Source organism: Monopterus albus, unplaced genomic scaffold, assembly GCF_001952655.1.
Source record: "Monopterus albus unplaced genomic scaffold, M_albus_1.0 scaffold173.1, whole genome shotgun sequence".
NCBI lineage: Eukaryota > Metazoa > Chordata > Actinopteri > Synbranchiformes > Synbranchidae > Monopterus > Monopterus albus.
Window position 1 is genome coordinate 1,351,757 of NW_018128053.1, and position 25,275 is coordinate 1,377,031.

At 41.6% G+C, this 25,275-nt stretch overlaps 1 protein-coding gene across 1 annotated transcript in view; it reads left to right on the plus strand.

The window, feature by feature from the left end:
* The window catches only part of LOC109969418 (TBC1 domain family member 14-like), a 30,876-nt gene extending 7,827 nt beyond the window's left edge, over nt 1-23,049 (plus strand). Inside the window, exons 3-14 of the mRNA XM_020616292.1 lie at nt 2,207-2,330; nt 12,889-13,013; nt 13,870-13,952; nt 14,181-14,298; nt 15,547-15,653; nt 16,885-16,965; nt 17,144-17,232; nt 17,414-17,485; nt 19,518-19,646; nt 20,903-21,012; nt 22,187-22,445; nt 22,523-23,049. Coding sequence (XP_020471948.1) covers nt 2,207-2,330; nt 12,889-13,013; nt 13,870-13,952; nt 14,181-14,298; nt 15,547-15,653; nt 16,885-16,965; nt 17,144-17,232; nt 17,414-17,485; nt 19,518-19,646; nt 20,903-21,012; nt 22,187-22,445; nt 22,523-22,579 — 1,354 coding nt within the window. The 3' untranslated portion in view covers nt 22,580-23,049. The remainder of the gene's footprint in view (nt 1-2,206; nt 2,331-12,888; nt 13,014-13,869; nt 13,953-14,180; nt 14,299-15,546; nt 15,654-16,884; nt 16,966-17,143; nt 17,233-17,413; nt 17,486-19,517; nt 19,647-20,902; nt 21,013-22,186; nt 22,446-22,522) is intronic.
* The last annotated feature ends 2,226 nt before the right edge of the window (nt 23,050-25,275 follow it).

Below are 25,275 nucleotides of genomic sequence, written 5' to 3' on the forward strand. Positions count from 1 at the left end.
TTTAGACCTCTGATCCGCCTTTCTAGTGTCCACTGGGACAGGGTGTTAACAAAACGTTCAGCTGTTATTATTGTTACATACAGTCATGGCCAAAAATATTGACACCACTGCATTTCTGTCACATAATGCACTATTTTTCCAGAACTGGCTGTTCTTGTGTCCACTGTGCATAACTTTGTCGGGACGTTTACAGCCCATGGCGCTGTAGCTGATCTCCCTGGATGTGGACGAAAGAGAAAAATAGATTGTTACTAAGGATTGTTGGAATGGTGGATAAAGAACCTGAGTCAACTTCCAGATATTTTCAAGCTGACCTGCAGACACAGGGTCCAACAGTGTCAGCTCGCACTATCTGTCACCATCTGAATGACAAGGGACGCAATGGTAGGAGACTCAGGGGGACCCCACTGCTGACACAGAAACATAGAACTGCCAGAGTAGAGTTGCCAAAACTTACCAGAGGAAGCCACAGTCCCTCTGGGAGAATGTCCTGTGGATGGCTGAGACTAAAACAGAGCTTTTTGGTCGAGCACATCATTCTACTGTTTTCAGAAAACAAAATGAGGCCTTCAGTATAAAGAGCACAGTCCCTACAGTCAAACACGGTGGACGTTCACTGATGTTTTGGGGTTGCTTTGCTGCTTCAGGCACTAGATGTCCTGGCTGTGTGTATGGCATTATTAAATCTGAAGACTACCAATGAACTATGACAATGCAGGGCCCAGTGTCAGAAAGCTGGGTCATCATCAGAGATCATGGGTCCTACAGCAGGACAATGACTCAAAGCAGACTTTAAAAAGCACCAGAAATTGTTTCATTTGTGATTGTAACAGTTTTCTGGGAGAAGTGGTGTGTTATCTGACAGAAATGCAGGGCCGCCAATATTATTAGACATGACTATGTATAGAAAATGTCTTTTATTGATGAGTCAGAATCATGACAAACTCTTCAGTCAGTTGCCAAAGTAAATTGCCTCTCAATGAGATTCACCCTAACCTAGACGTGGACTCTTAGATGTTTTAGCCTGACACTCTACAGCTTTTATTTCCCTGGTTAGAAGAGGCCTTTTGTTCGACCAACATATTCATCTCTTTTCAGCTCAGCTCTATTCAGGCTTTTGATTAAAGCCCTCGATAACAGCTCTTGACAACGCTGTCTGATGGAGAAATGGTACAGTGAACCCTGCTGAAAAGAGGAGCTTGGCATGTGGTATTTAAACACCAGGTGGATGGGAGATAAATATGGCACACAGACAGCTCTCCCTTCCATTTGAGCATTCAGGTTAATTTATTTAGTTTCAGTGCAGAGGTGATAGTTGTTTACTGTCTCTTAACACTGCAGTCCAATGGCATCTGTGTCTAGTTTATTAGTCTTATGACCATGACCAGGCTGCCTGCTCACATGATGCTAGATGGAATTTCAAAATGCTCTCTGGATGGCCTGTATGGCTCTGGGTGTGGCTCGGATTTTGAAAACCCACACCCACAAAACTCTGTATTGGACCTGATGTGTTCCTTGTAGTCGTTTCTAAATGAAATACGGACCCAACATGACCTGTACCCATAATTGAAAGCATCTGTTGATGGACACGACACCTGGGCTCTGCAGCTGCTCCCTTAGTGAGGAGTCACCTATCTTGTGGCACTATTTACAAGCAGCAAAGCTGCTGATAATGTTATTCTCACTGTTTGTAACCATCAGATTTCTCCCATAGCTCCAACTTGGCCTTCAATGATGTGCTGTCCACAATTTCCTGTTCAGCACTAGCTATTTCCATTTCTAGGTTATCCAGTTTGACGCCTAGCCTACGTTGATGTCTGAGTGACGTCCTGTTAGCTGGTTGTGCCATAGGCCTTCACAATAAATGTATCAGTTATTTAGGCTTGATGATTAGATGTTTAGAAGAAACTGCAGCTTTTTTTATGTACGTTTTAAATTTAAATAGTTTATTTTGTTCGCTACCTGCCCATATCTAGTCTATTTTTGCCTGTACTCATGAATTAATATAAACTTCATATATATATATATAAAAAAAAACTGTTGCACACAATCTTCCCACACTCTGACCTGGTGCTGGACTCTGGCTCTGAGGGCCTCATCAGTGGCCCAGTAAACACTGCAATCGTAGCTTGTGTTTCACTTTTTTTAACGTCCTCATCCATTTGTCATGTAGCCTAATTACCTCTCTATCTGTTTTCTCTGCCAGGAGCCTGTTTTTCAAGAGGGCGAAGGACAGTCGGCCAGTGGAGCAGGGGGATCCAGGCTGGAAGCTGTTTGGGAAAGTCCCACCACGGGAAAGCCCCATCAAGGACCCTAAGAGAATACAAAAGGTAGAATCTTGATATTGGGATCACAGTGTTGGGTTTGTCACCGTACACACGAAGAACACCTCTCAATGACTGTATTTACTTACACCGATGACAGCAGGTAACCGAAAGAAACCGGATGAACACGTTAATGTAGTTAGAAGGAGAGCTGGTCAAATTTCTCCCCTACCCTCTACTATATTTTTTATGATCACACATGTTTGTATTGGTTATTAGTAACAATGAGTCATTGCATCGATGTAACAAAAAACTAAATGTATACAGAAACACAGACCCCTCACCAATCCAACCTAAAATCCACCTAGAAAGTCATAATAGATAAAACTGCAATGAAATAATGATATAGGTTCAACTAAGAAAATAACACTTCACCTCTAAGTGAAAAAATATCATTCATTACTTCATCCATCAGTGGCAAATTAATAATAAATGTGAAAAGTCTTAATCCACTTTTTATTAGTTTCCACAAACAAAAAGTACTTCTAATGCAAATTATGTTTTTGATTTAAATGTGAACTGTTTGCACCAGACTACTAACTTGTCTCTGGGACACCATAGGCCAGCCATCCTTGGAAACATGCCTTTCACATATATCATAGGGCTTTGGTTTATCTGGCCTTGTCATGGCCCTGTCGGTCCGTTATTATTTTACCTCTGTCACTATATCCTGTGAAGTGATTATCTCCAAATTGAGGTTTAAGATGTTTTGCCACCTTTTATTTTCTACTTTGGATGTAATTAGTATAAATTTCAGTGAAAGAAGATACTAAATTGAATTTCTGAAATGTTAAGTTTGACCTTCTGAAGATTTAGATATTGAATGCATTAGATAAATATTTTAATCAAGCGTCACCATTTGTTCTAAAGCTCAAATGAAGTGTTGCTACACTGGCTTGTTCTGCAGAACAGCTGCTGTTCAAAGGGCAAATGGATGCGCAGCCAGCTTTTCATGCAATAATGTAATTTAGTGAAGTTTATCAGTGTACTAGGGGACACTAAAGACCAATAAATATATCAACATTGTGACTCCTTCCCCAGGGCACAGTAACAGAACTGATGGCTAAAGCTCAGTTATGTAATGATGCGTGTACTGTAACTGAGCACAGTCTGTGTGTTGTTGAAAACCAGGGACCAGTGCTCCAAGCAACAACACTCCCCATCAGTGACATTTAGGTTCTGCAGGTATTTTTAGAACAGCACATGCTGAAAAGCAAACAACCAATTAATGTTGTTTTTAAAGAAAGGAAAAAAATCCTCAAAATAATTGTAATAAATGGCATCACAGCAAAATAAGTGCATTTGTTTACTATGTATTACAGTATATAATTTTCCACATTATACAAATGTGTAACTCTACTACTCTCTACTTAACTGCTTCCAAGCAATGGAGCTTGTTGCTCCACCAGCAACTGTGGCAAAGTATCTTCCCCAAAACTACATACATTAAAATAAAAAAGGTAGCATGAGAATGTTGTTTTAAACCTTTCTTACCATAGCCTTAGATCGAAGACAGTAAATATTTGGCATACAACACAAAATAGTCACAATACACAGAGCAGATCCATGTATGTAAATTGCACTAGCTAAAACTACTAGTCACTGATGCCTATCTTTTTAAACATGCACTTGAAATTTATTTTTCTGTGGCGTAACATGCTACGTGTATGTTTGTGTCACTCACTGAAGTTCTAAATTTCGAGGTCTTTGAGAGGACTTTGCGAGACAGCCATCTGGTGACTGATAACTTATAATTTCCCAGTGCCGTTCAAGAAAGCCTGTCAGGCCCAACTAATGGGCATGACAGCTCTCTACTGGTAAAATAAACCAGAGAACAAGATGGCAGCATGTAATTAGAGCCTGGAGAAGTCTGTTATTGTGCTACCATTTACCAGGGCCGTATCCCTCTCTTCCATTGTTGAAGCTGGTTGAAGCCTGTTAATGTGCAGTTCCTACTGTTTGCATCAGCCATTTAACATGTTACACATCAGCATGAAGTAAATGTAGTCTTGTATTAGAACCCCAGGCTTGAAATGCTGTCTTTTATACAAGTGCATTGTACACACCCCCTTGTGCTTAATATCCTAAGCCCATCTTATCTGTATTTGTAACCTTATACTGGCCTCAGGAATCAGTTAACATGGCTAGGCTTTCAAGCTTTTGTGTCATCACTGGCGCTGCTGTTCAAAGGCATTGTCGGTACGCACGTGCTGTGCGTGGAATGTTGTAATAGCCTAGGTTATTGTTTTGAGGCTATGACACAATCTGTGCTTTTTTTTCCCACCAGCAACGTTTTTCCTTTGAGGACAGTGCTGTTTATCAAGCTTTTATTCTAGTTCCCACTAGGTTGCTGCAAGTCCGGTTGCTGAGTCTTGTTATATCCGCTCTTCTGTGGTGCAGTTTCAGGTCACAGTAAATTGCTGTTTGCTGAAGAAAATAATTGTTCTGTAACCCACTGAGTCTCTAAATCACATTGCCTGGCAGCCCAGGCATGTCTGAATTATTGAGATCTAGGAGGTTGAATTGAAATTGGACAGTATTCCCAGCAGTAGTTTTAATTTAATGTAATGTTATTTAAACCCCCTGCAGATTTTAATAAATGAAGGGCTTTGAAAGTCACTACAGACATGTATGAAATGGGCTGAAGCTGAGCTTCTAATATTTTCTGCTAACAATCAGTATCTTAAACTAAACATAACGGCCATCTTCATTTTATAAATTTTTTTTTTCTCAATTCTTCTGAGAAAGTCAGTATTTCAGCATTTAGATCATCATGGGGCAGTAAAAGTCCCCTGGAATTTTGGATAATGATGAAAATGACAGTAACTGATTAACTCTGAATAAGGGTGTCCCATAGTCGACCACGCTGCTGTGGATCAGATAAGTAAAGCAAATGGTTTTAACTAAACCAATATTTGCTTTATCCCTCCAGCTCCACAGTACACAAGTGTGCTTGTGCTATGAAACCACTACATCTATATAATGAGAATAATTCAATAAGCAAGAAACCAAAGAAGCATATTTCTTAGAACACAAGACATATAACTCCTATTGGCACTTCAGCAGCAGCTACTCATTCAGTCCTGAGTGGCTGAAACTTCATCCGTGACTCTGGGTTTGATTAGAATGGCTGCCAGGGCACAGCAGAGCACAGATCTCCTTTCAGTGCAGCAACGGGGACTGATAACACACGGCAGTGCTGATTTGCTGACACACACGCAGCAGAGATAGACCTGATGCAGAGGCGCTCAGCGTAGCATCAGTGCTCAGAGAGAGAGAGAGAGAGAGAGAGAGAGGAGGAGGAAAAAAGAGGGGTATAATGCTGCTGCGGCAACCTTCCCAATGCAGGGTGTGTCACTGTGTCGGCAGCCTGACTGTCCCTCTGCCCTCCTTTTGTACCTCCTTGGTGTCCTGTTGCCAGGAGTGAGCCCTCAGGAGCAGCAATGACGCTAGGCTAGGGTTTTGGAAACAACCCCCCACTGGAGGACTGGCCTTCTGTAAGGAACCACAGCGTTCATGGTGAGTGAGCATTTGCACTGTGAGGACAAGCGGGTGAGAGCAGTGACCTGCTGTGTTTTCTCCTTGTCTCGTAGAATCAGAGGGCATTGGTAGTTGGAGCGTGAAAGTGAGGCAGCAGAGGAAGGCTCAGGTTTCACATAACAGCCTCTGTCAGCTTGTTGTTTTGTGCTTTGTGGTGGAGGGGAGCGGGATGATGATTGCTAGGATGTCTCTGCCACCAGAAAGATGCAAATCTCTGGTTTCCTGGATTTGTTGATGGGCTAATGTCCACCCAGGAAATTACCCATCTCCATTGCATGGAACACAGCCAACAGCTCGCATCAACAAAAGCACGTGCAGCAGTGTGATAGCACTGTCTCTTTTCCATTTTGGCTTTTTGAAGCATGTCGTGGGATTTCCGCCTGATGCAGTTAAAGCAACACAGAGCTCATTTGACAGTGGGACTATTTATCCCTGCTTTCCACTAAAACACGCTTGGATTAAAACAAGCAAACACTTGATTATATCTGAGTGTTTTGGTGCCAGTGCTCATAGTCACACCAGTTGGTCTAGATATTGTACATTTTCTTCATTTTGTCACACCAAAGCTGCTGGAGCAGCACCGACACGTGCTCCTTTTCAGCTCCCCTGTGGAGACACTAGCTATTAGTGTGTCAGCTGCTGTGTGCCAAAAAATACTGCATGCAGATTGAATCTTTGTTGGAAATGCTTTGTCAGGTATTTTTAGATTTAGCCTTAGTTGAGAGCAAAAGTCCATGTTGGGTTTGTCATGTTTTGTTAGGAGAACATTTGGAAGCTCTTTGCATACAACACAAGCTCGGAAGTAGACGGCTGGTTACTGCCCAGAAAACTTTATTCAAGCCCGAAACCAGTTCTCTACATAAAATGCATAACCAATAGATGTTGCAGATAAACACAATTTTGCTGCGTGGACCTATTCATAATCAACAAGACCTGACTGTTAATTATGTATGGCAATTAATTTGTGCCTGATTTAGCAAGGAGAGCAAAAGTGGCTAAATAAATGTTTAGCCATCTTTGCCGGCAGGGCTACAGGGTTTTCACTGAGGCTGAACCCCCACCTGCAAACAATGCTATGTTGCTTTGTTGTGAGATGCATACACCACTGCATTTAGTTGTTTAATGTAACTTTGAATGTAACGTGATGGCATTTAGCATAGCATCTTAAAATCACATTATCTTAGTTTGTGTGTTGCACCTTGAGGTGAAGAGAAATGTGCAGGGTGGCCGTCCAGTGGAAGGATACTTCAATTATGTCATCGTTTGAATTTTCCCCTCAACAAAAATCTAGAGGTGGCAGTTGTGGCAAAGATGGTGAAATCTTTGGCCGTCGCTCAGAAACAGTGATGATGATTCTGTGCGATAGCCTCTACCAACTATAATTTGAGAGATTCAGTGATAAAGGCAGCATCGATCTAGTGGTGTTGAAAGTTGAGGTGTAAAATTCCACAGCACAGCTGTGACCATGACCCACATTTACAGACCGATCAGTCAGAATACAACATGAAATGGCACCAAGTACTCAACAAAGCTAACATAATACTACTGCTAAAGAACATTTACCTCAGACTCGCTGTATAGAGTTAGCATTTCACGTTGGCTGCTTTTTCAGCTCTTCCTCCACTTTAAATGCTTTTAAATGCACAAATATCAGGCCAAAGCTTGATTCAGTGGTGTAGATGAATGAGTTCATGTCATTTCAAGCTTTTTGTTGTTATTGTTTACATGATGTACTAAACATTAATCATATCATTTGACAAGCCTTAAAATTGCTATCAAATCGTCTGACAGAGTGCTGTCAGGATTTTGTTGGACTAATCTTGCATGGTACAGTGTGCAGTGAACTTGGAAGTGCATTAGTAAGGATGTAAGAGTATCCTAGTAGCAGCAGATGATGGTATTTACTCAGTGTTCCTGTAATGGAATTGTTGGTGTGCATATACAGTAAATACACTGAGGAGTAAGCTTCCCTCAACGGAACACTGCTTTCTTCTGCTCTGTCAGATGTCAGGATGAGAGTGGTGTTCTCTTACTTACAGTAGAGCTCTGTAGACTAATGAAATGCTTGTTAACAGAGTACCTTAGCAATTTAGTGTTGCATTTGATGGTGTCTTTGTTAGATGCTCCTCACCTGGTGAAGAGCCATGCCTTTCAAACTTGAGATTGTGGCACAGGCTCCATGATTAGAAATTGGTCATCTCCAACCTCAAGCTAAGCTAACGCTGATGACCTCACAATAACACCACCTGTGATATTTCCTTAAAGTTGTCAGGTGACATCTTCTGCCCCATTTCGGTTCACTGTATTTGAGAAGGCTGCTATCATAATAAGCTTTTTTTAATGTATTTATCTGTTTCCTCAGGCAGGTTCCACTTGAAAGCAGCGAGTTGGAACAGGATAGCGACCAGGCTGAGCACCCTACTGTGGCCTTTCATCTCTCAGCTTATATTATTAAGTGGTGTTTTCGTGGAAATATGATGGATAAGCAGCAGCGGTGTCTTTTAGTGTGAGACTTTTGTCGGACCACATGGAGTGATGCTGCCAACTGCTTTAAAGTTTTAAATTAGCACCAGACAACAGCTTGGCATGTTCAGTGTTTTCCAAGTGACTGGAGTTTCAAACCATAAAGGCCATTAGCAGCCAGCATGACAGCCAGTCAGTCACGCTAGGCAGGCACCCAGAGAGCTCTTACATCACTACCAGGAAATTGCAAAACTGTACTGAAAGCCACGGTGACAAAGCAGGTTACCCTGACAGCAGGTTATCATGGGATACAGTTGCTATTACTGCAAAAGGCTACCTCGAGGGGATACTCCTGTGAACAGACTGAGGTCTCTTACTATTGTTGTCTCTCAGAGAAATGTATAACATAGGTGTGTTAATTTACATGGCTGGGTTTGTGCTGCTAAATAACTAGATTTTTTTTGGTTTTGTTGCCAGAGAGCACTGGTAAAATGTAGGTTTGTTCATTTTTCTAAAACCTTTAGGAGGCAGAATGTCTGTCACAGGAATATATTTTCTGTGATCAGTTGTTCACTTGTGTCTGCAAAGTAAACTAAGCTGAGGGAGCATCATTATCTGTATGCATAGTTTGTAGCCAGTGATCTGTCTCAAAAAGCAGGATTGCTGGGAGGATTTGCAAACTAAAACCAGCTTTCATTTTGCTTGTCAGAGGACAAAATAAGTCTGCAGTAGAAAGTATCCTATGATATGAATCGGTATCTTCCTTTCTTATCTTGGCTCATTTCTTGACAGCTTAAATGCTGGTTCACCAGTAGCACTAGTTGTTACATGAGATAAAGGTACGGTGATGTGGTTGTCATGTGGGTTTTTTTTTTCCCTCTGGCAGCCTCAAGCTATTGTTACTATTGTTAGTAATAATCTTATTGGTTTAGATAGTTTCTCATCTTCACATATGTGTAATACCCTTATACTCCTCTTTTCACATTTGCTCCATGTGTTTTCACATCACATTGACACACAGTTCCCCTTTCCATAGACACCTCTCAGTACAGTGTCACGTGCATCCTGTGTTGTGTTTCACCCTGTTGGTAGCACCTGCACTGTCGCTGAACAGACGTCAGATTACCTTGTGTGCCTCCCCCCTAAGCTACTTCACCACACACTCCACTTCCTCTCACTCCCTCTGCCTGCACTGTCCATCCATTCCCATGGTGTGAAGCTCGGACTAATCTTTGCAGCTGTTCTCTAAGATACACACAGCCTTTAATAAGCCAGACAACAGTACATGTGTGTTACCTGGTCACTGAAGCACACAGACAAACCTGGTTATTGATTCATATGCACAAGAGAAAATGCTATTTTGAAGTTAGGACACACTGTTAACGATCACAATTTGTAATTTTTTTATTTTTTATGTTTGCTTTTTGTAGCATTGGTCATCCTTCACACCAGTAACAAGGACAGTAGCATTGTCCTTAAGGGCTGTGATCTGGGGACTCGACATAACAAAATCGCTAAAACAAACTCCAGCTGGTCAAGAAACCAGCAGTCCCATGATCACACAGATTGCAAACAAACCCCTGGGTTAGCCAAACTTATTTAGAAGAGAAAACTAAAATTATTACTCAAACTGTCCTTTATGAACATCCTTTATTATTTAGAGAACTAATTTACGAGCCAACTTCTCTTCCTTGATGCCCAAACTTCAACAGATGTTTGGCATTTTACTCACAGCTTTTCCCATATTCCTTTGTCTCCTCTCCACAGATTTCTCTTTCATCATATTTGTACTCAAGCTGCTTCCCTGTTATGTTCAAATACGATGATTCCCTGCTATGACTTTGAAAGTGGCCACCTTTTTTCTCTCATGGCCTTTTCTGAGTCTGTGAGATTTGCAAGACATCCACCCATGCTTTTATAGCTGTCTTAAAACCTATTTTAGCATTGCTTTATTGATGGGAACATATATACATATAAATACAAAGTCAAAAGTATTTTGTGGCTTATAGTATTTAGTTTTTATTCACATGCATTATATTGTTAGGTATACTGGCAGCATGGCTTCAAGAACAGCAGTGTCATCAGCTATTAAATGAATTGCCATAAAATTTGGTACCGACATCAACGTGTCTCAACAACAGGTCAAACTTACAAGGTGTCCAGTGGGGTTTTGACCTAAGACATGCTAAATCAATGACCGGCTCATCGGTCTGAGCTGAAATTTACACTTGGTTTCAGTAAACCGTGTTGGTATGCTAATGTGATAAAGGGAAATATGCTTGTTTTGCTTTCTTGCAAGGAGCTAGGTGAGAAGCTCAGTACTACTTTTATAACTGCTTGGTAAATATAAAGAACATTTGCACAAATTCCCCATAAAGCCACAGCTTTGCTGTCTTATACACGTTGAACAAACAAAATATAACTGGTTAATCAGTGAGCATTTGATTTGATTTGATTTATTCTTTCAAGCTTGTAAAGACGGTTGATATGTCAACACACATAATTTTACACATATCCAACAAATGCTAATCCAATATCTTATACCTAGTACATGCGTGAATGGAGTAGGAAGAAGTCAGACTTATCCAGTCCTACCCCATGACATCATCTTATATCATTGGTTTGCAAGCAGTATCTCTACATAAATAATTCTCTTCTACACCACACAAGTAATATACTAAAGAATTATAACAGAGTGTTAACATTCATACACCACACCCACAATGTTCCATCTAATTAATCATTGAGCCTGTTCTTGCATATATCTTGATTGACACATACCTTTCTATTTATGTTTAAACTCGTCAATTCTATTACTATTTTTTATGTCTACACTTAAATTATTCCATAGTTTTACCCCACTTATGGAAATACAAAATCTTTTTTTGGTTGTACGTATAGCATGAATTTTTAAATTTAACTGACCCCTTAAATTGTATCCCCCTTCCCTTTTATTAAATATTTTTTGAATTCCACCAGGTAATAAATTGCTCCTGGCTTTATACATAAACACAGCAGTCTTATATTCCACTAAATCAAAAATTTTTAACAATTTAGACTGTATGAAAGCTACATTGGTGTGATCCCTGTACCCCATCTTATGCACAGTTCTTATCGCTCTTTTTTGTAATATATACAATGGTTGAAGTGAGCTTGTGTATGTATTTCCCCAGTTTTCAACACCATACTCTAAGTATGGTAAAATCAATGAAGAATACAAAATGCGTAGTGCTTTCCCGTCCAAAATATATCTAACCCAGCATTAAAGCTACTAATTAACTTATGCCTGCCAAACATCAGCATATTAAAATGATGACTGTGAGAAAGTACCGCATCACAGAGCTGCTATCTTTTAACTGCTTTTAGTTTGTTTTATGACACTTTAATTTATGATTAGATTGAGGACTACCTTTCTGGTAGGTGCTCTATAAATATTATGGCTATCATAATTAATTCATGGCAGTTGTATGTTTTTATTTCACTTTGCCACTCTGGTGTCCTGGCTTTCTCCTCAAACAAATATTCACTGTGACTCAGTTGCCTTTATTTGCATCCCAGAGCCAATGGAGACCAGGCTCTGGTACAATAAGCAGCAAAACAAAGACACACTAATAACATCACCAGCAATTATGCATGCGCACACACTCTATTGCGGGAATAGATTTTGCTGCCTGCATTGTGGCCTGTGCTGATCAGTATAAATGTCCCAGTGACAGCACAGTGTTGAGCTGATTGCTCACAGACCTCCACCTGCATTATTAACCAGCTCAACACACACTGGAGGCCATTTTGAACATGCAGTGGAGTGTGTGCACACACTTATTGTGCCTGCCTTATTCACAGGAGCTTCCTAATGAACTAATAAGACAAGGATCTTCCAACAGTCCTCTCTGAAGGCCTTCCCTGAGCTATTTGTGCCTTTTGCACCCTTATGTCGACTCCTGGCTTTAGGCTCAGAGTTGTTGTCATACACACAACCTGTGTGTGAGCTGTTGGCCTTGTGTCGGACTGCTCCGTGACCTTAGCTGTAACTGGCTGACTTGTCACATGCTCCGAGTTATGCAGCAGAAATCACATATTCATTAGACCATGGCTGACAAATTCTCAGAGGCCATAAGAGCACTGTCGAGACTGTCAGTGTTTGTGTGACTTTGTGCGTCTACATATACAGTATATACAAATCTTCTCCCCTTCTATTTCATTTCTTTTTTCATATTCTTTTTTTCCGCTGCCCTAAGTTATGACCTGATAGTTTGTCTGACCACAGCGTTGGTTCTGAGGACAGCTGTGACCTTGGTGGCAAATTTGCATGTATTGGCTGTCAGTACTTTGACATTCAGTGCAGAGCAACTAATCTCTCTTCTCTCTCTCGTCTTTACTCAGTGTGTGTGTGTGTGTGTGTGTGTGTGGTTGATGTAATAAATTTCATTGCCACCAGCAGTTTAAAACGAAATATAGCCCAAATGAGACTGACCTCAAAACCAGAGTGCTTTCCCTCCAACACTGTAGTAAATAAAACTGTAATTGTAGTTTTACATTCTCTAAATCATGTTGTTGTCAGGAATATGAAACAAAGAGTGGCAGACCTGGACCTGGCAACCCGACATCTCCCAGGAAGAGTGTGAGGAAAAACCTGGACTTTGAGCCCCTCTCCACCACCGCACTTATACTAGAGGACAGACCTGCGTATGTAAACACACACATTTCAGATCTTTGTGTAAACTATCCCACGTTTTTCAATCTCTCACTGCCAGTGAGTTTCCTTATCAGTCAATAAAGCTACGTCTGTTGTCTTTCCATCTCCATATCCCTCTGTTTCCTTCCTTCCTTTATCAGCCCTCCTGCATCTTCCAGGTCATTTGACTCCATTCAGTCTGTGTGCTGTTTGTATCGCAGACTGTAAAAGAGAAGTGATGCTGAAAATTTAATGGCCCTCCTTCAGCCAGGCTCCATTATTCCTTTTTTAGCATTTTACATTTTGTTAATATACAGACTGACATGTCCTCCCATCTGTTACTGTTACCCTCTGTTTTATAAAGTGCAAATACTTCATATTTTTGTCTGCACATGTTTTAAAGTTTCAGTTTTACTAGCTTGGTAGAATTGGAGTACTATGTTTTGCTTTCATTAGCTTTTGAAAAAACAGGCACTACATTAAAATGTCATTCATAAATGGCACAAGTGTTCCACGCTGAGATTTAACAGGGTGAAACAGAAAACACTCACCACCCTAAAAAACAAAACACCTGTTAACACATATTGATAAAACCTAATAAATGATTTCTTTTGGTTTCAACATTAAACTGCCTCTCTGTCATCTACCAATTGACAGAATGAGCATGTTATGAAATGTCGCATCTTAACACTCCTGGGTTTTTGCCACATCTCGGGGTTTGTCAGCAGAGCAAGTCAGTGAAAGGTTCCTGTTGCCTGTATACGTTCTCTTTACTTTGCATCACAGAAGCTTGCTCAACCTGAGTAATGCCTTGAAGCCCTAAAACACATTGTTGCTAATCCATATACTTCTCTGTGTGTGTTAAAGTAATCTGCCTGCCAAACCGGCTGAGGAGGCCCAGAAACACAGACAGCAGTATGAAGAGATGGTGGCCCAGGTCAAGAAGAGAGGTGAGGTTGTTTGACAAGAGAATCAAAGTTTACTTACTGTGGTTAGTTCCCCTCAGACCGTGAGGTCACTGTGGAAGACTTCCCCAGCATCCACCCCAGCTCCAAACAAATGTATCAGGAACCTGATCAGATTAATCTGCAATGTGTTTTTCCTCCACCTTTCCTCTTTACCCTTAAGCTTCTCTTTGTTTTGTGTCTGACCATCTCTCTTCATGCTCCTGTGTGTAGAGCTGAAGGAGGCTCAGAAGAGGAAGAAGCAGCTGGAGGATCGATGCAAGCTTGAGGATAGCATTTGTACAGTGGCCCAGACTTGGAACCAGGAGATCTTGCCTAACTGGAGTACAATGTGAGTACGAACACTAACAGAGTTCAGACTGATAACAGTTCAGATGTTCATATGGCCGCGGCCGGAGGCATTATGCTTTCAGGATGTCCATCTGTACGGCCCATTTTTGTGATAGCGGAATCTCAGGAACACTGTGATGGAATTTCCTCAAATTTGGCTCAAGTGGACTCAGTGATGAACTAATTAGATTTTGGTGGTCAAAGGCCAAGGTCATTGACCTTACTTCTGTCCCATACCCATGAATTTGGTTGGAGGTGGAGGCATAAAACCGAGAAGCGGTAATTGTACTTTTGTGTGTGTGTTACACTTTGCTTCTTTGTGCAGAAGCTACCAGTACAAACACGGGTCAAGAGTTCTCTAATGTGTGGTGCCTTACAGAAGGAATAGTAACTTGACTGAATGTCTTATAAACACAAAAATGATGTCCCTTTATTCTTTGTCACATTATTCCAACCCAGTGGTGTAAATCAGCACTGTTTAGCAACACAGATTTTTGGTTAACTGTGCTGCCAAATACTTTAGCTGTCTAAATTAGTAGGCATTGATGCACTGTAAAATCTAGATAAGTACGTGAGGATGTCATTAATCCTCATGGCTATGTAAGGGTTAAGGGTTCACACTATGCTGTGTTTCATTAAATCTAATGTCATAGTCAGCAAAATACTGCAAGTACATACTGTTCAGTGCAGCAGCTGGAGACCAGTGCTGCAAGGAGTACTGTACAGCCCAGTCATATTTCAACATAATGGCTAATTATGGTCCTAATATGACGTAGCCTGCCTCACAGGCATAACTGGCCCATGTTCATTCCAGCATGCTGATTTTAATTGATCTCACAGTCAATATCTTTTGTTATACCTGCTAGTTGTACACAATAGTCTCCCTTGGTATTTACAACATCTTGCCACTCCTGTGGGTGTATGACCCTGAACTATGATTAGTGTTTGATTTCCAAACATGACAATTGTGGAGCCCTTGTGTAAAGTGTTTGTGCTTATGTAATTTTGCTCTGCAGTTTCTTTAATGCGTAGGACTACCCAGGCCACACATCTTAATGTTCAGGTAGATTAACTGTATTGCCACCATAATACAAATGAAGCACTATGAATCAGAGGTTAGTTTTACTCTGAAGGGCAGCCGTTTCTTGCACTTCTTGAGTGCCATCATGTGGCCCTGATGGGTACATGGTTTCCTCTGTGAAACACAGTTATTAAGCAGCCTCTTGACTTTCTTCTCATATTTTACCAGGTGCACATCTCGACGAGTGAGGGACCTCTGGTGGCAGGGCATCCCCCCCAGTGTCAGAGGCAAAGTGTGGAGTCTGGCTGTGGGCAACGAGCTCAACATCACACACGGTACATGAGAGCGAGTGTGCATGTTGGAGTGAATGAGAAGAAACAAGGTCTGTTACCTGAGCTGCATAAATTTCCAGAGCGAGACAGAGATGGCACCCTCAGGGCCATTTGCAGATAAGCAGAATGCTGAGTTGACCCATTCTGCTTTATGCTACTTAGACCTTTAAATGGAACACAGTCCTATGCATCATCACTCTGTCCACACACACATAATCATACAAAGATCAGTCCCTGCAAAGCTTCACTTTAAGTGAAGCAGTTTTATTACTACTGGTAATGCTACTCCCAGGATTTCTCCTAAGCTGCCTGCTACTGGTGGCACTGAGGTTACTGCTGCTACAGTACTACCAAATACTACTAAGCACTTTAAAGCTAATAAAAAGCTAAACTCTTGGTGGTAATTTGTGTTATTCCTAGGTAACTAGTTTACTGCTACATTTTGGGACTGAAGATTATGGGTGCCAATCTTTAAGAATCTCATTGATTCTTGCTGTCAGGATTTGATTCAATCAATCCATTGAATCAATTTGAAACCAATTCTTGAATAATTAAATAGGAAAGTGAGGTGCTAGTTTCAGGCTCCTACTCCAACGCACTGCAGGCCAAACCGCTGACTTGTTTTTCACTTTGGACAGAGCCAGGCTAACCGTTTCCCTCTGCTTCCAGTCTTTATGCTATGCTAAGCTATGCTAATTGACTCCTAGCCCTCAGAGAAAGAAAGCATTATGTTTTTAATTCTGTTGGTAGTAACAACTAAATATTATATAGTACATATTGGAATTAACAAGTTAATTGGTATTAATATTAACAAATCAGCTGTATAATTGCTCTTGCATGTCTCTGCTCCTTGCATGGCCTGTAGTTGCCATTTTCTGCAGTTAAAATCAATCTGCTCCTTTTGGGTACTGAGCAAGGTCAGGGCCGCACATCATGCTCCACATCATGTCTCAGCAGCTCATTATTTTGATCCAGCAGCTCATCACTAGAGGGCAGCCACAGGTTAAAGCACATGCTGGGATGTTTACTGTACTGCAGCAGAATAAATGTCTTTTGAAATGGATGGAGATTTGTTTCCTCTAATCACCTTTAGTGTTACTGCTGCCAAGGGCTGAATCCTTTTATCATCTGAAGTGGTTTTTGCCCAGTCGTCATGTTCTCTACTCACCAGCTTTAGCTTCTGCCCCTCCTTCTCTCATAATGGCTGTATCGTGGTACTGTTATGTCTCTGCAGAGCTGTATAACATCTGTTTGGCCCGGGCAAAAGAGAAGTGGAACACCATGCCAGCACCTACCGCTGAGACTGAAGCTGAAGGTAGAGACAGAATAGAATCATTTTCTTCACTTTCTCTGGCTTGGTACTTTGATTTGATCATGTTCACTGCCACTCAAAGGTTTAGACACTTTCCCATTCAGTCCAGTGGGAGAGTGTGTCCAGACTTTTGTCTCACAGAGTTTCTAGGGTTTTGTAAGATGCTGGCCATGTCTTCCAGATGCTGGTTCTTCAGACAGGGAGTCGAGCCTGGAGCTGATCAAGCTGGACATCTCAAGAACCTTCCCCCAGCTGTGCATTTTCCAGCAGGTCAGGAAACAAGATGCACAAAGCACATGTTGCTGCTGAAACAACATTTCCTTGTTACTTGATTACCAGTTTTTTAATGTTCTCAGCAGTGGGATTTCTTGAGTGGTTTGTGTGTGTGTGTGTGTGTGTATTTTTGGCCTGTTTGTTCCACTGTCTTCATTTTTCCTTTGTTCGTCATCAGGGTGGGCCCTATCACGATGTGCTGCACAGCATTCTGGGAGCATACACTTGTTACCGGCCAGACGTTGGCTACGTAAGTCACACACACAGGCAATACACTGTTGCTATACGGAAGCACACTTTATATTAGTTTTTTTTTTTTTATACCCACTAGTGAAACTTGAAGAATGTATACTTGGGGTAATCTTCATACAACTCATGAACGTGGGTAAACATTTGGGTGTTGTTTTTAAGCTTCCATACATGGCTGATGCCTGTTTCTTCTATATGTGATATGATTTTAGTTTTGTGTCACATTTAAATTAGGGAAAAAACACAAGACAACATATTGCACACGGGTAAACAGCTCATAGTAGAAGTTCTTAACAATAGTAACTTTGAGGTATTTTATAGTAAGGCTGTGGGCAAGTCATTAGGTCAAAAATGACAGCATGGACTTAGATCTCCCACATAACACCTACTCTGGTCTATTATTATCTTAAATTACCGAAGTTTGGTTGCGGTTGCAGTGACTGTGAAATTCAGGTATTTAATTTCCAGTGTGCGCGGTGTCTGCCCGATAGTGGGGGCCCAAGTGTGTAGGATGTGTTCGAGAAGACAGTACTCAGTACGCCCATGTGAAATACCAGGCCCAGATGACATTTGAAGGTTGAATCTAAGAACGACTGCGTTTTCAGTGCCAGTGATTCATATTAATCAATGAGTTTCTATAAAATGTTTGGCTACTGTGCTTCACCAACAATAAATAACATGTAAATAAACTTATTCTTGCTCTTAGCTACAATTCACAGCTCAGCAGGTTCCTAGTAAACAGGACTGACTAGAAACCAGTATTCATCAAGCCTGTTTCAACCTTTGGCCTCATAGCATGGTGTGCCAAGCTAGACAGTAAGGTTATTATATGAATCACAGACGCTCTGTTTTTAACGCGCTCCTTTTTGCTGGTTCCACCTGCTTTAACTTATTTTTACTCATTGGTTTTGAATTGGTTTTTCTTTTTGTTTTAATTCATTTTGGGTGTTACCTATTCTAAATGATGTTTCTTTATTTACTGACAGATGAGTCTGCTGTTGTGTGCCAAATTACTCACACAGAACAATAAAGACTGAGCTAAAAATGAAGTGATTCTACAGTCGGTGCAGTCAGCTGGTGGTTAGAGTACCTGTAAGAAGGTGTGGACCTTGGCTATCAGCTCACGTCAGGTTGACTTCTGTAGTCTGCAGACATGGACTAAAATACTAGTCCTCTTTTGTCCCCTGTCAGTCAGAAATTAAAGCGCGTACTGTAACCTCCACTTCACTGCTGCAGCATGCACACAAAGCCCGACGCATCATCACAGACGTGCAGTCAGGAGCTCAGAGTGCCTAATTTTTCTACAGCTGCACAGCGCAGTGCCCAGTGGTTTGGGCAAGACTTTTCTGCTCCGTGTAGGTGTGATTTTTTTCCTAGTTAGTAAACCACAGCATCTTTTCCTTTCCTCCAGGGAGATTCACTAATCAGGTGCCAGTGTTCCACTGCATGACTCACTGCTGTCTGTTCTCAGACTCCAGTCCTGACCCGCCTGATGTCTAGCATATGATATATTTTTAATCAAACCGTCTCTGCTTTTGAATCAGTCACCTAAGCTTTGGACCAGCTTAAACTCTAATTAACCAGTGGCATTAAAAATGTGTCGACTGGTGGTTTAAGCATTATGCTGTGTTGTTACATTGAATTTATGTTCATGCACCTCAAAGCCACTTGTAGATGATGCGGTTTGACTTCTGCACCTCACCACAGTTCCACGCTAGCTGTACACGTCTATAAATGAGTGTGACTTCCTGCAATGACCCCAACCCATGTCTGCATGCATGTCTGTGTGTAGGTTGGTTTAGTCCCTTGCATCAGCATTTTATCTTGTTTTCCAGACACAGACTGAAGCATAACTGCTTATGATTGTAAATTACTCTTTTAAATGAGATTATAGAGCACTTTACACTGGTAAGAGTGACAAGGATGGTGCATTGCAAAATTCACCTTTAACAGGTCTTCACTTTCTGCCAGTGTCTCCATACACCTCTCTTTTTTGTGTTTGTGCAAACATGTATGTGTGTGTGTCTCTGTAGGTGCAGGGAATGTCATTCATCGCAGCAGTGCTGATCCTGAACCTGGACACAGCTGATGCCTTCATAGCTTTTGCCAACCTGCTCAACAAGCCCTGTCAGATGGCCTTCTTCAGAGTCGACCACAGCCTTGTCAGTATACACGAAACACACACTTCCCCCATCAAAACTAAAACTGGACACACCCACTGACTTGACATAAAATAGCTTTAAACACACAGAATTACTACTGCTTTGCTTTTGTATTCAATATTTAACATTTCATGGACATTAAAATTTATTTTTGGCCTTTGGAGCCATGCATTTCTGTGGAAAGTTAGTTTTAACACCCACCCCGTACCAAGTGAAAGAAGAAATGAACTCTGGGCTTATAAAAGGCACGTTGATAACCTCCTATTGATGCTGCAGTCCAATGATCTAACAAGAATAATACAAAAGTGAAAATCTAGTAAGCACCTCCAGAAGCATTATTAAAAATCAGAATAGTGCAGAAAGGTCATAACTACAAAACCATTTTTTAAATTGTTTAGTAAGATCAGTAGAGCATAATGTGACGATAGTTCACAGTCTGAAATACATTTGCAGTCGAATAAAATTTAAAGAGCAATGAAACATTTAACATTTTTAATATTTTTAATTTGTTGATAATATGTGTTTGAGTACAGTTGAAACAATATTGTATTCAATTTTTACACATCTGCTCTTTAAGTGAGACAGTTTAATTAAGGCTGCAGCCATTAGTTTATTATGGAATAATCAATTTGTACAGTGTCACAAATTGGGGGAAATGGCCATCACTAATTCCCAAAGCTCAAGTTGACATCTTTGAATACCTTGTTTTGTTCAAACTACAGTGTAAAACCCAAAGAAATGTTGATTCAAATTGTGGAAGGCTGAGGAAATCCTCCCATCTGCACAGCAAATTATTTTGGTGTTCTTTTTGTTTAAAATGACAGTTATTCCATGCTGATGAATTTTCTGTCTAGTTACTAATCAGTTAATCCATTCATCTTTGCAGCTGTAATTTCAATTTCTCTGTTACAAATCCTAATAAATATGCAGAAACGGGAGGTTTTGACTTTCAAGCACATCAGTGGGTTTCATTTCATTTTTCTGCCCTGATCTGTTCTCTGTGCTGTACGTTTGTGATATCAGACTTGTTGACGCCACAGAAAACACTCGGTGAGCTCGCACACAGTCTGGCCAGCCAAAACATCCCATCAGCCTCTCTGCTGTTTGTTTACATTTCTCTTCAACAGGCACCTGAGTTTCCTCGCTGTCGTCCATTTTTACGAATGACTCAGTGGCCTGCTAGTTGAACACCGCGATGTGGTTTGTTACTGTGTGTGTCACGTTATAAGACCACTTTCTTTCTTTCCTCTCTGCAGATGTTGACATACTTTGCAGCTTTTGAAGTGTTCTTTGAAGAAAATCTACCAAAGCTCTTTGCACATTTCAAGAAGAACAACTTGACCCCTGATATTTATTTAATTGACTGGTGAGTCTTGAGCTCTCTCTTCTTTTTATTTAATGTATTTCACATTGTTTCTTCAGATTGAGTTTTCATTTTTCAATACAGAACTCAGACATTTGAAAATACATGTTGACATCTTTACACTATTATAGCCCTCACAGGAAACCTGACAGGGTCTTCTGGGCTGTTGTTATCATGTCATTTCACAGCTGAACCACTAAATATATATGAAGCTAAAACACCTGTTTGTTCCCCACCTATGCACGGAGTACACGTTGTTCTCCATTCCAGAAAAAACGTGCTACATATCATCTCGAAACGCGACTCTTGCCTCACTTTCAGCTCATCACAGTTTCACTGTCAGGTGTGATTCTGAGAAAACCATACAAGATGGGGGGTGGAGTAGGGGTCTCTGCCTACTGACTGTGGAAATTTCTACCTTTCTATTTTTGTTCAGCTCTCATTTATATCATTCACACATAGTCATGTGTGAGAAGGGCAATATACTGGTGATTTACCCTTTAAAAAAATCCGGTGACTTCCAGTAACATTGTGACTTTCCAGACACAAAATCTAGGTAAAATAAGCTACAAAACAATAGCTAGGTCAATATTATTTTAATATCGACACAGATGTTGTGATATATACAGTAAATATCAGAGATCTTTTTGGCTTTTGTGATCATTTCTCCACTTTTGCTTCAGACCATGCGTTGCTGCACAGTGTTACAGCGGGGCTCCGGGGGAAGTGACACATTCTGTTATGAAAAGAAGTCAATAGAGCCCCTGCTGTAAACACACATTAAAAATCAGCACTGCTAGTTTTAATTTTATGAAACTGAAGAATTGTCATTACATCAGCACTGAGCTTAGTGTGTTTCAATGCACGAGTTAGAAAAGTTCACCCACTCCTCCGACAGTCGCTTCAGGTTCTGAGATATTTCAGGGTCTTGCACACACTGCGTGTTTAACACCTACCCACAGATTTTCACTGACACTAGATCAGCCTTTTGCTTACAGCTGTTTATCTGAGAATTCACCGGACACCAATCTAATCATCTCTGACGAACTGTACAGTACATTGATGTATAATTTTGTTTTAACTTGAGAAATGACATTTGTTAACCTCTGGTTTCTGATTTGTCATAAATCTGATATTCAGTGCCTTTCTCTGTGTCTCCCTGCGCCTGTCCCTCCAGGATCTTCACTCTGTACAGTAAGCCGCTGCCGTTGGACCTGGCGTGTCGCGTGTGGGACGTGTTCTGCAGAGACGGTGAGGAGTTCCTGTTCCGCACGGCACTGGGCCTGCTGCGTCTCTATCAGGACGTCCTGACCTGCATGGACTTCATCCACATGGCTCAGTTCCTCACCCGCTTGCCCGACCTCATCCCCACCGAGCAGCTCTTCCAGCACATCGCCGCTATTCACATGGCCAGCCGAAACAAGAAGTGGGCACAGGTATGAGCTTACAGCTTTACATTTTAGGTTCTTTGGTTGGTACTGGTTAATACAGATTCTGACCGTACTCTCCTCAGGTCCTGCAGGCATTACAGAAAGATCAGGAGCGAGGCAGCCCCGTGCTGAAGCGCTGAGCTGAGACCACAGCCTCTACCGGTTCCCCTTCAGCCTTCAGGAGACACTGGACTTTTCCCAGACTAGAATGAACTATGAGAGCTTTCGTTCAGTTTGGGGACATATCTGGTTGTAGCTGTAGAGCCATGTCTCTACGTTGACTGGAACCAGGACCCTGTGGGTGGGGGGGTCTGTCAGTGATCAGGCAGGGGTGCAAAAAGTAATACGAGGCCTTATTTAACTCCCATCATGCCTCTATTCTGAGGCCCAGCAGCGGACTGCTGACTGTAGCTGGCAGAGGCTGAAGAATGTTTCACACACTCCCACATACATGGAAACCAGAGAGATGCCAGTTCCTACTCAACATTCTCCATGTAGTTTTAATCTGTGCTGTCAGCACTGTCTCTGGCTCCAGTTCCACTTGTCCTTTATATTTTTTTTATTTGGCTATTTTTATGACATAGGTCCAAGTCAGATCTGTGAATGGCAATTTTAAAACCTCCGTCTTTGTGTCTCGGTCTCTCGTAAAACTTGAGCCATTCCTTCGTGTTCATTCCTTTCCTGCCAGCTCTGACCTCAGTTTCTTTTGTTTCCTGGACCATTCCATGAAGTCAGCTCTTCTTAAAACACAGCTTTGTGAGTCTAAGCATGAAGATGCAACAGATGTGCACATAACCTTCAGGCTCTAGGTTAAACACCTGAGGCCCAGTTTGGTATCTCTGGGAGCACCACACTGTTACATGGTATGAAATGTTACCCGTCTAATCAGAGGTCATCCCTGCCTGAAGATTTGAGCTTTACAGTATATCTATGAAATAATGAAACTGAAGGAAATAATGTGGCAATCTGCTGCTGTCACACACACACACACAGTGTCAGACACGGCTTCCCCTGCCCTTCATATGTTTGAGGTACATTTTAGCTGGGTAGTGGTTTGAATCCTGATCTCTTGTTGTGAGTGTGATGTCTATTTTGTGTTAATATTTATCAAAAGGACGTGTGGACATACACAGGACGTGCTCCAGTCAAATGAAGAGTTGTTGCTGAGCCTGTCTCCACCCAAACTTGTTTGGACTTGATTTGAACAACACGTACATACAAACGATAGGGTGTGACCTGTGTTCACATACTTGCCTGTGTGCTCTGGCCGACAAGGGAACAACATCTAATAGCGTAAGTGAACGTGGCATTATTGACGGCTGCCACGTTGGTAATGTGGAGGTCAGGGCAGAAGGAGCTGCAGCTGGGACGTCACTTTCTCTTTAAAGTTTCTGTCATATTTGTTTTATTGTTTCTGCTTCTGACCAAACCTCACATCCTGTTATACTGCCCCCACTGTTCTTATGCTTAGTTACATTTGCAAACTTGTGTTAAATGCTGAGAATGCACCCAGCCAGTGCTCTGAAACAGGGTGTAAAGTCCTGCACCGTGGGCCTCGCTCGGGTAAATCTGGATTCAGTAGGTGATGCTGCACTTCCTGTAAAGCACATGTTGACTCTCATGCAGGTTCTGCTGTTGTAAGGAGCCTCTTTCTTTCTTAACCTCCAGGAAACATTAGTTGTAATACATCTTAAATTATGTGTATCATGTCCCCATGTTAAAGTACAGCTGAGTTATCACTCAGAGTGAGAGAGCAGTTTTTGACACACATTGCTGTGGTCAGGTGCTCTCGGTCTCGTGTTGTGTGTGTCAACCACTGTTGACTGTGTTAGGTGGGCTAAACCAGCAGGCCAGACTGCAGTAACCCATGTTCCTCTAGGTTTGACAACACCAGCATGCATCTGCCCCTCTCACCTCACACAGTATCTTTGCCTCATGTCTCCCTCTGCACTTCCCATAAACCTCTTGAAGGCAAGAGGTGAAATGACTAGTCCATCAGTTTATCGATGAAGATGCATAATTTTTTAAACATTCCCTTGTCAGATTCTGAATTGAAGATTTTCTGTTTTTCGTTTACCCATGTTGTTGGTAAACTGAATATGTTTGGGTTTTGGACTGAATAAGCAATTTGAGGCCATTGTATGTAGCATGTTTGGTCTTCATCAGCATCTATTCGACTGGCTGCTCAGCCTCACAAATCCCTAACCGTACATCAGGGAGTGCTTGTGTGGCAGTCGCACCTTGGCACGTTGTGGCTGGGTGAGGTTGGCAGTTTGTCAGCTCCCTTGACACTATGTTCTCACTGTGGTTGAAGTGTCACTCCATCCTGACCAGCAGTGGGCGGGCGCAGTTATATTCCTAGAATTGATCGGAGAAGCTGGCAGCCACCAAGTCAGATTAAACAGTGAAGTACCGTCTTGCTGTAGATCCCAAACTGGGCTGCAGCAGTTAGTCAAAGTCTTTAGTGTGATGTTTGTTTCTTTCAAAGCCCATTTTGCACAGACGTGTTCATCAGATGAAGTTGATGTCTGAGTAAAGTTCCTTGTCAGGTGTTCTTTCTGAAGAAGCTGCTGATGGTATTTGTCAGTGTACCTGTCCTCTTACTGGTTGTGAAGCTGCTGCATCTGTTGTGTTGTGCTCCTGATTTTGTGTGTAATGGGGTTGACTTCCTTTTGTGCTGTGTAATATTAATGGCCTCTGTATCTCTTGTCCCCACTGAGGTGAGACTGGACTTGGACCACTGCTGAAGTAGGAGACATGTTCTGGGCTTGAAAAAACAGGAAGCGCCTTTCATTTGTAAATCATCTCGACAGTTTGTTGACGGTCGGTGTGTGTG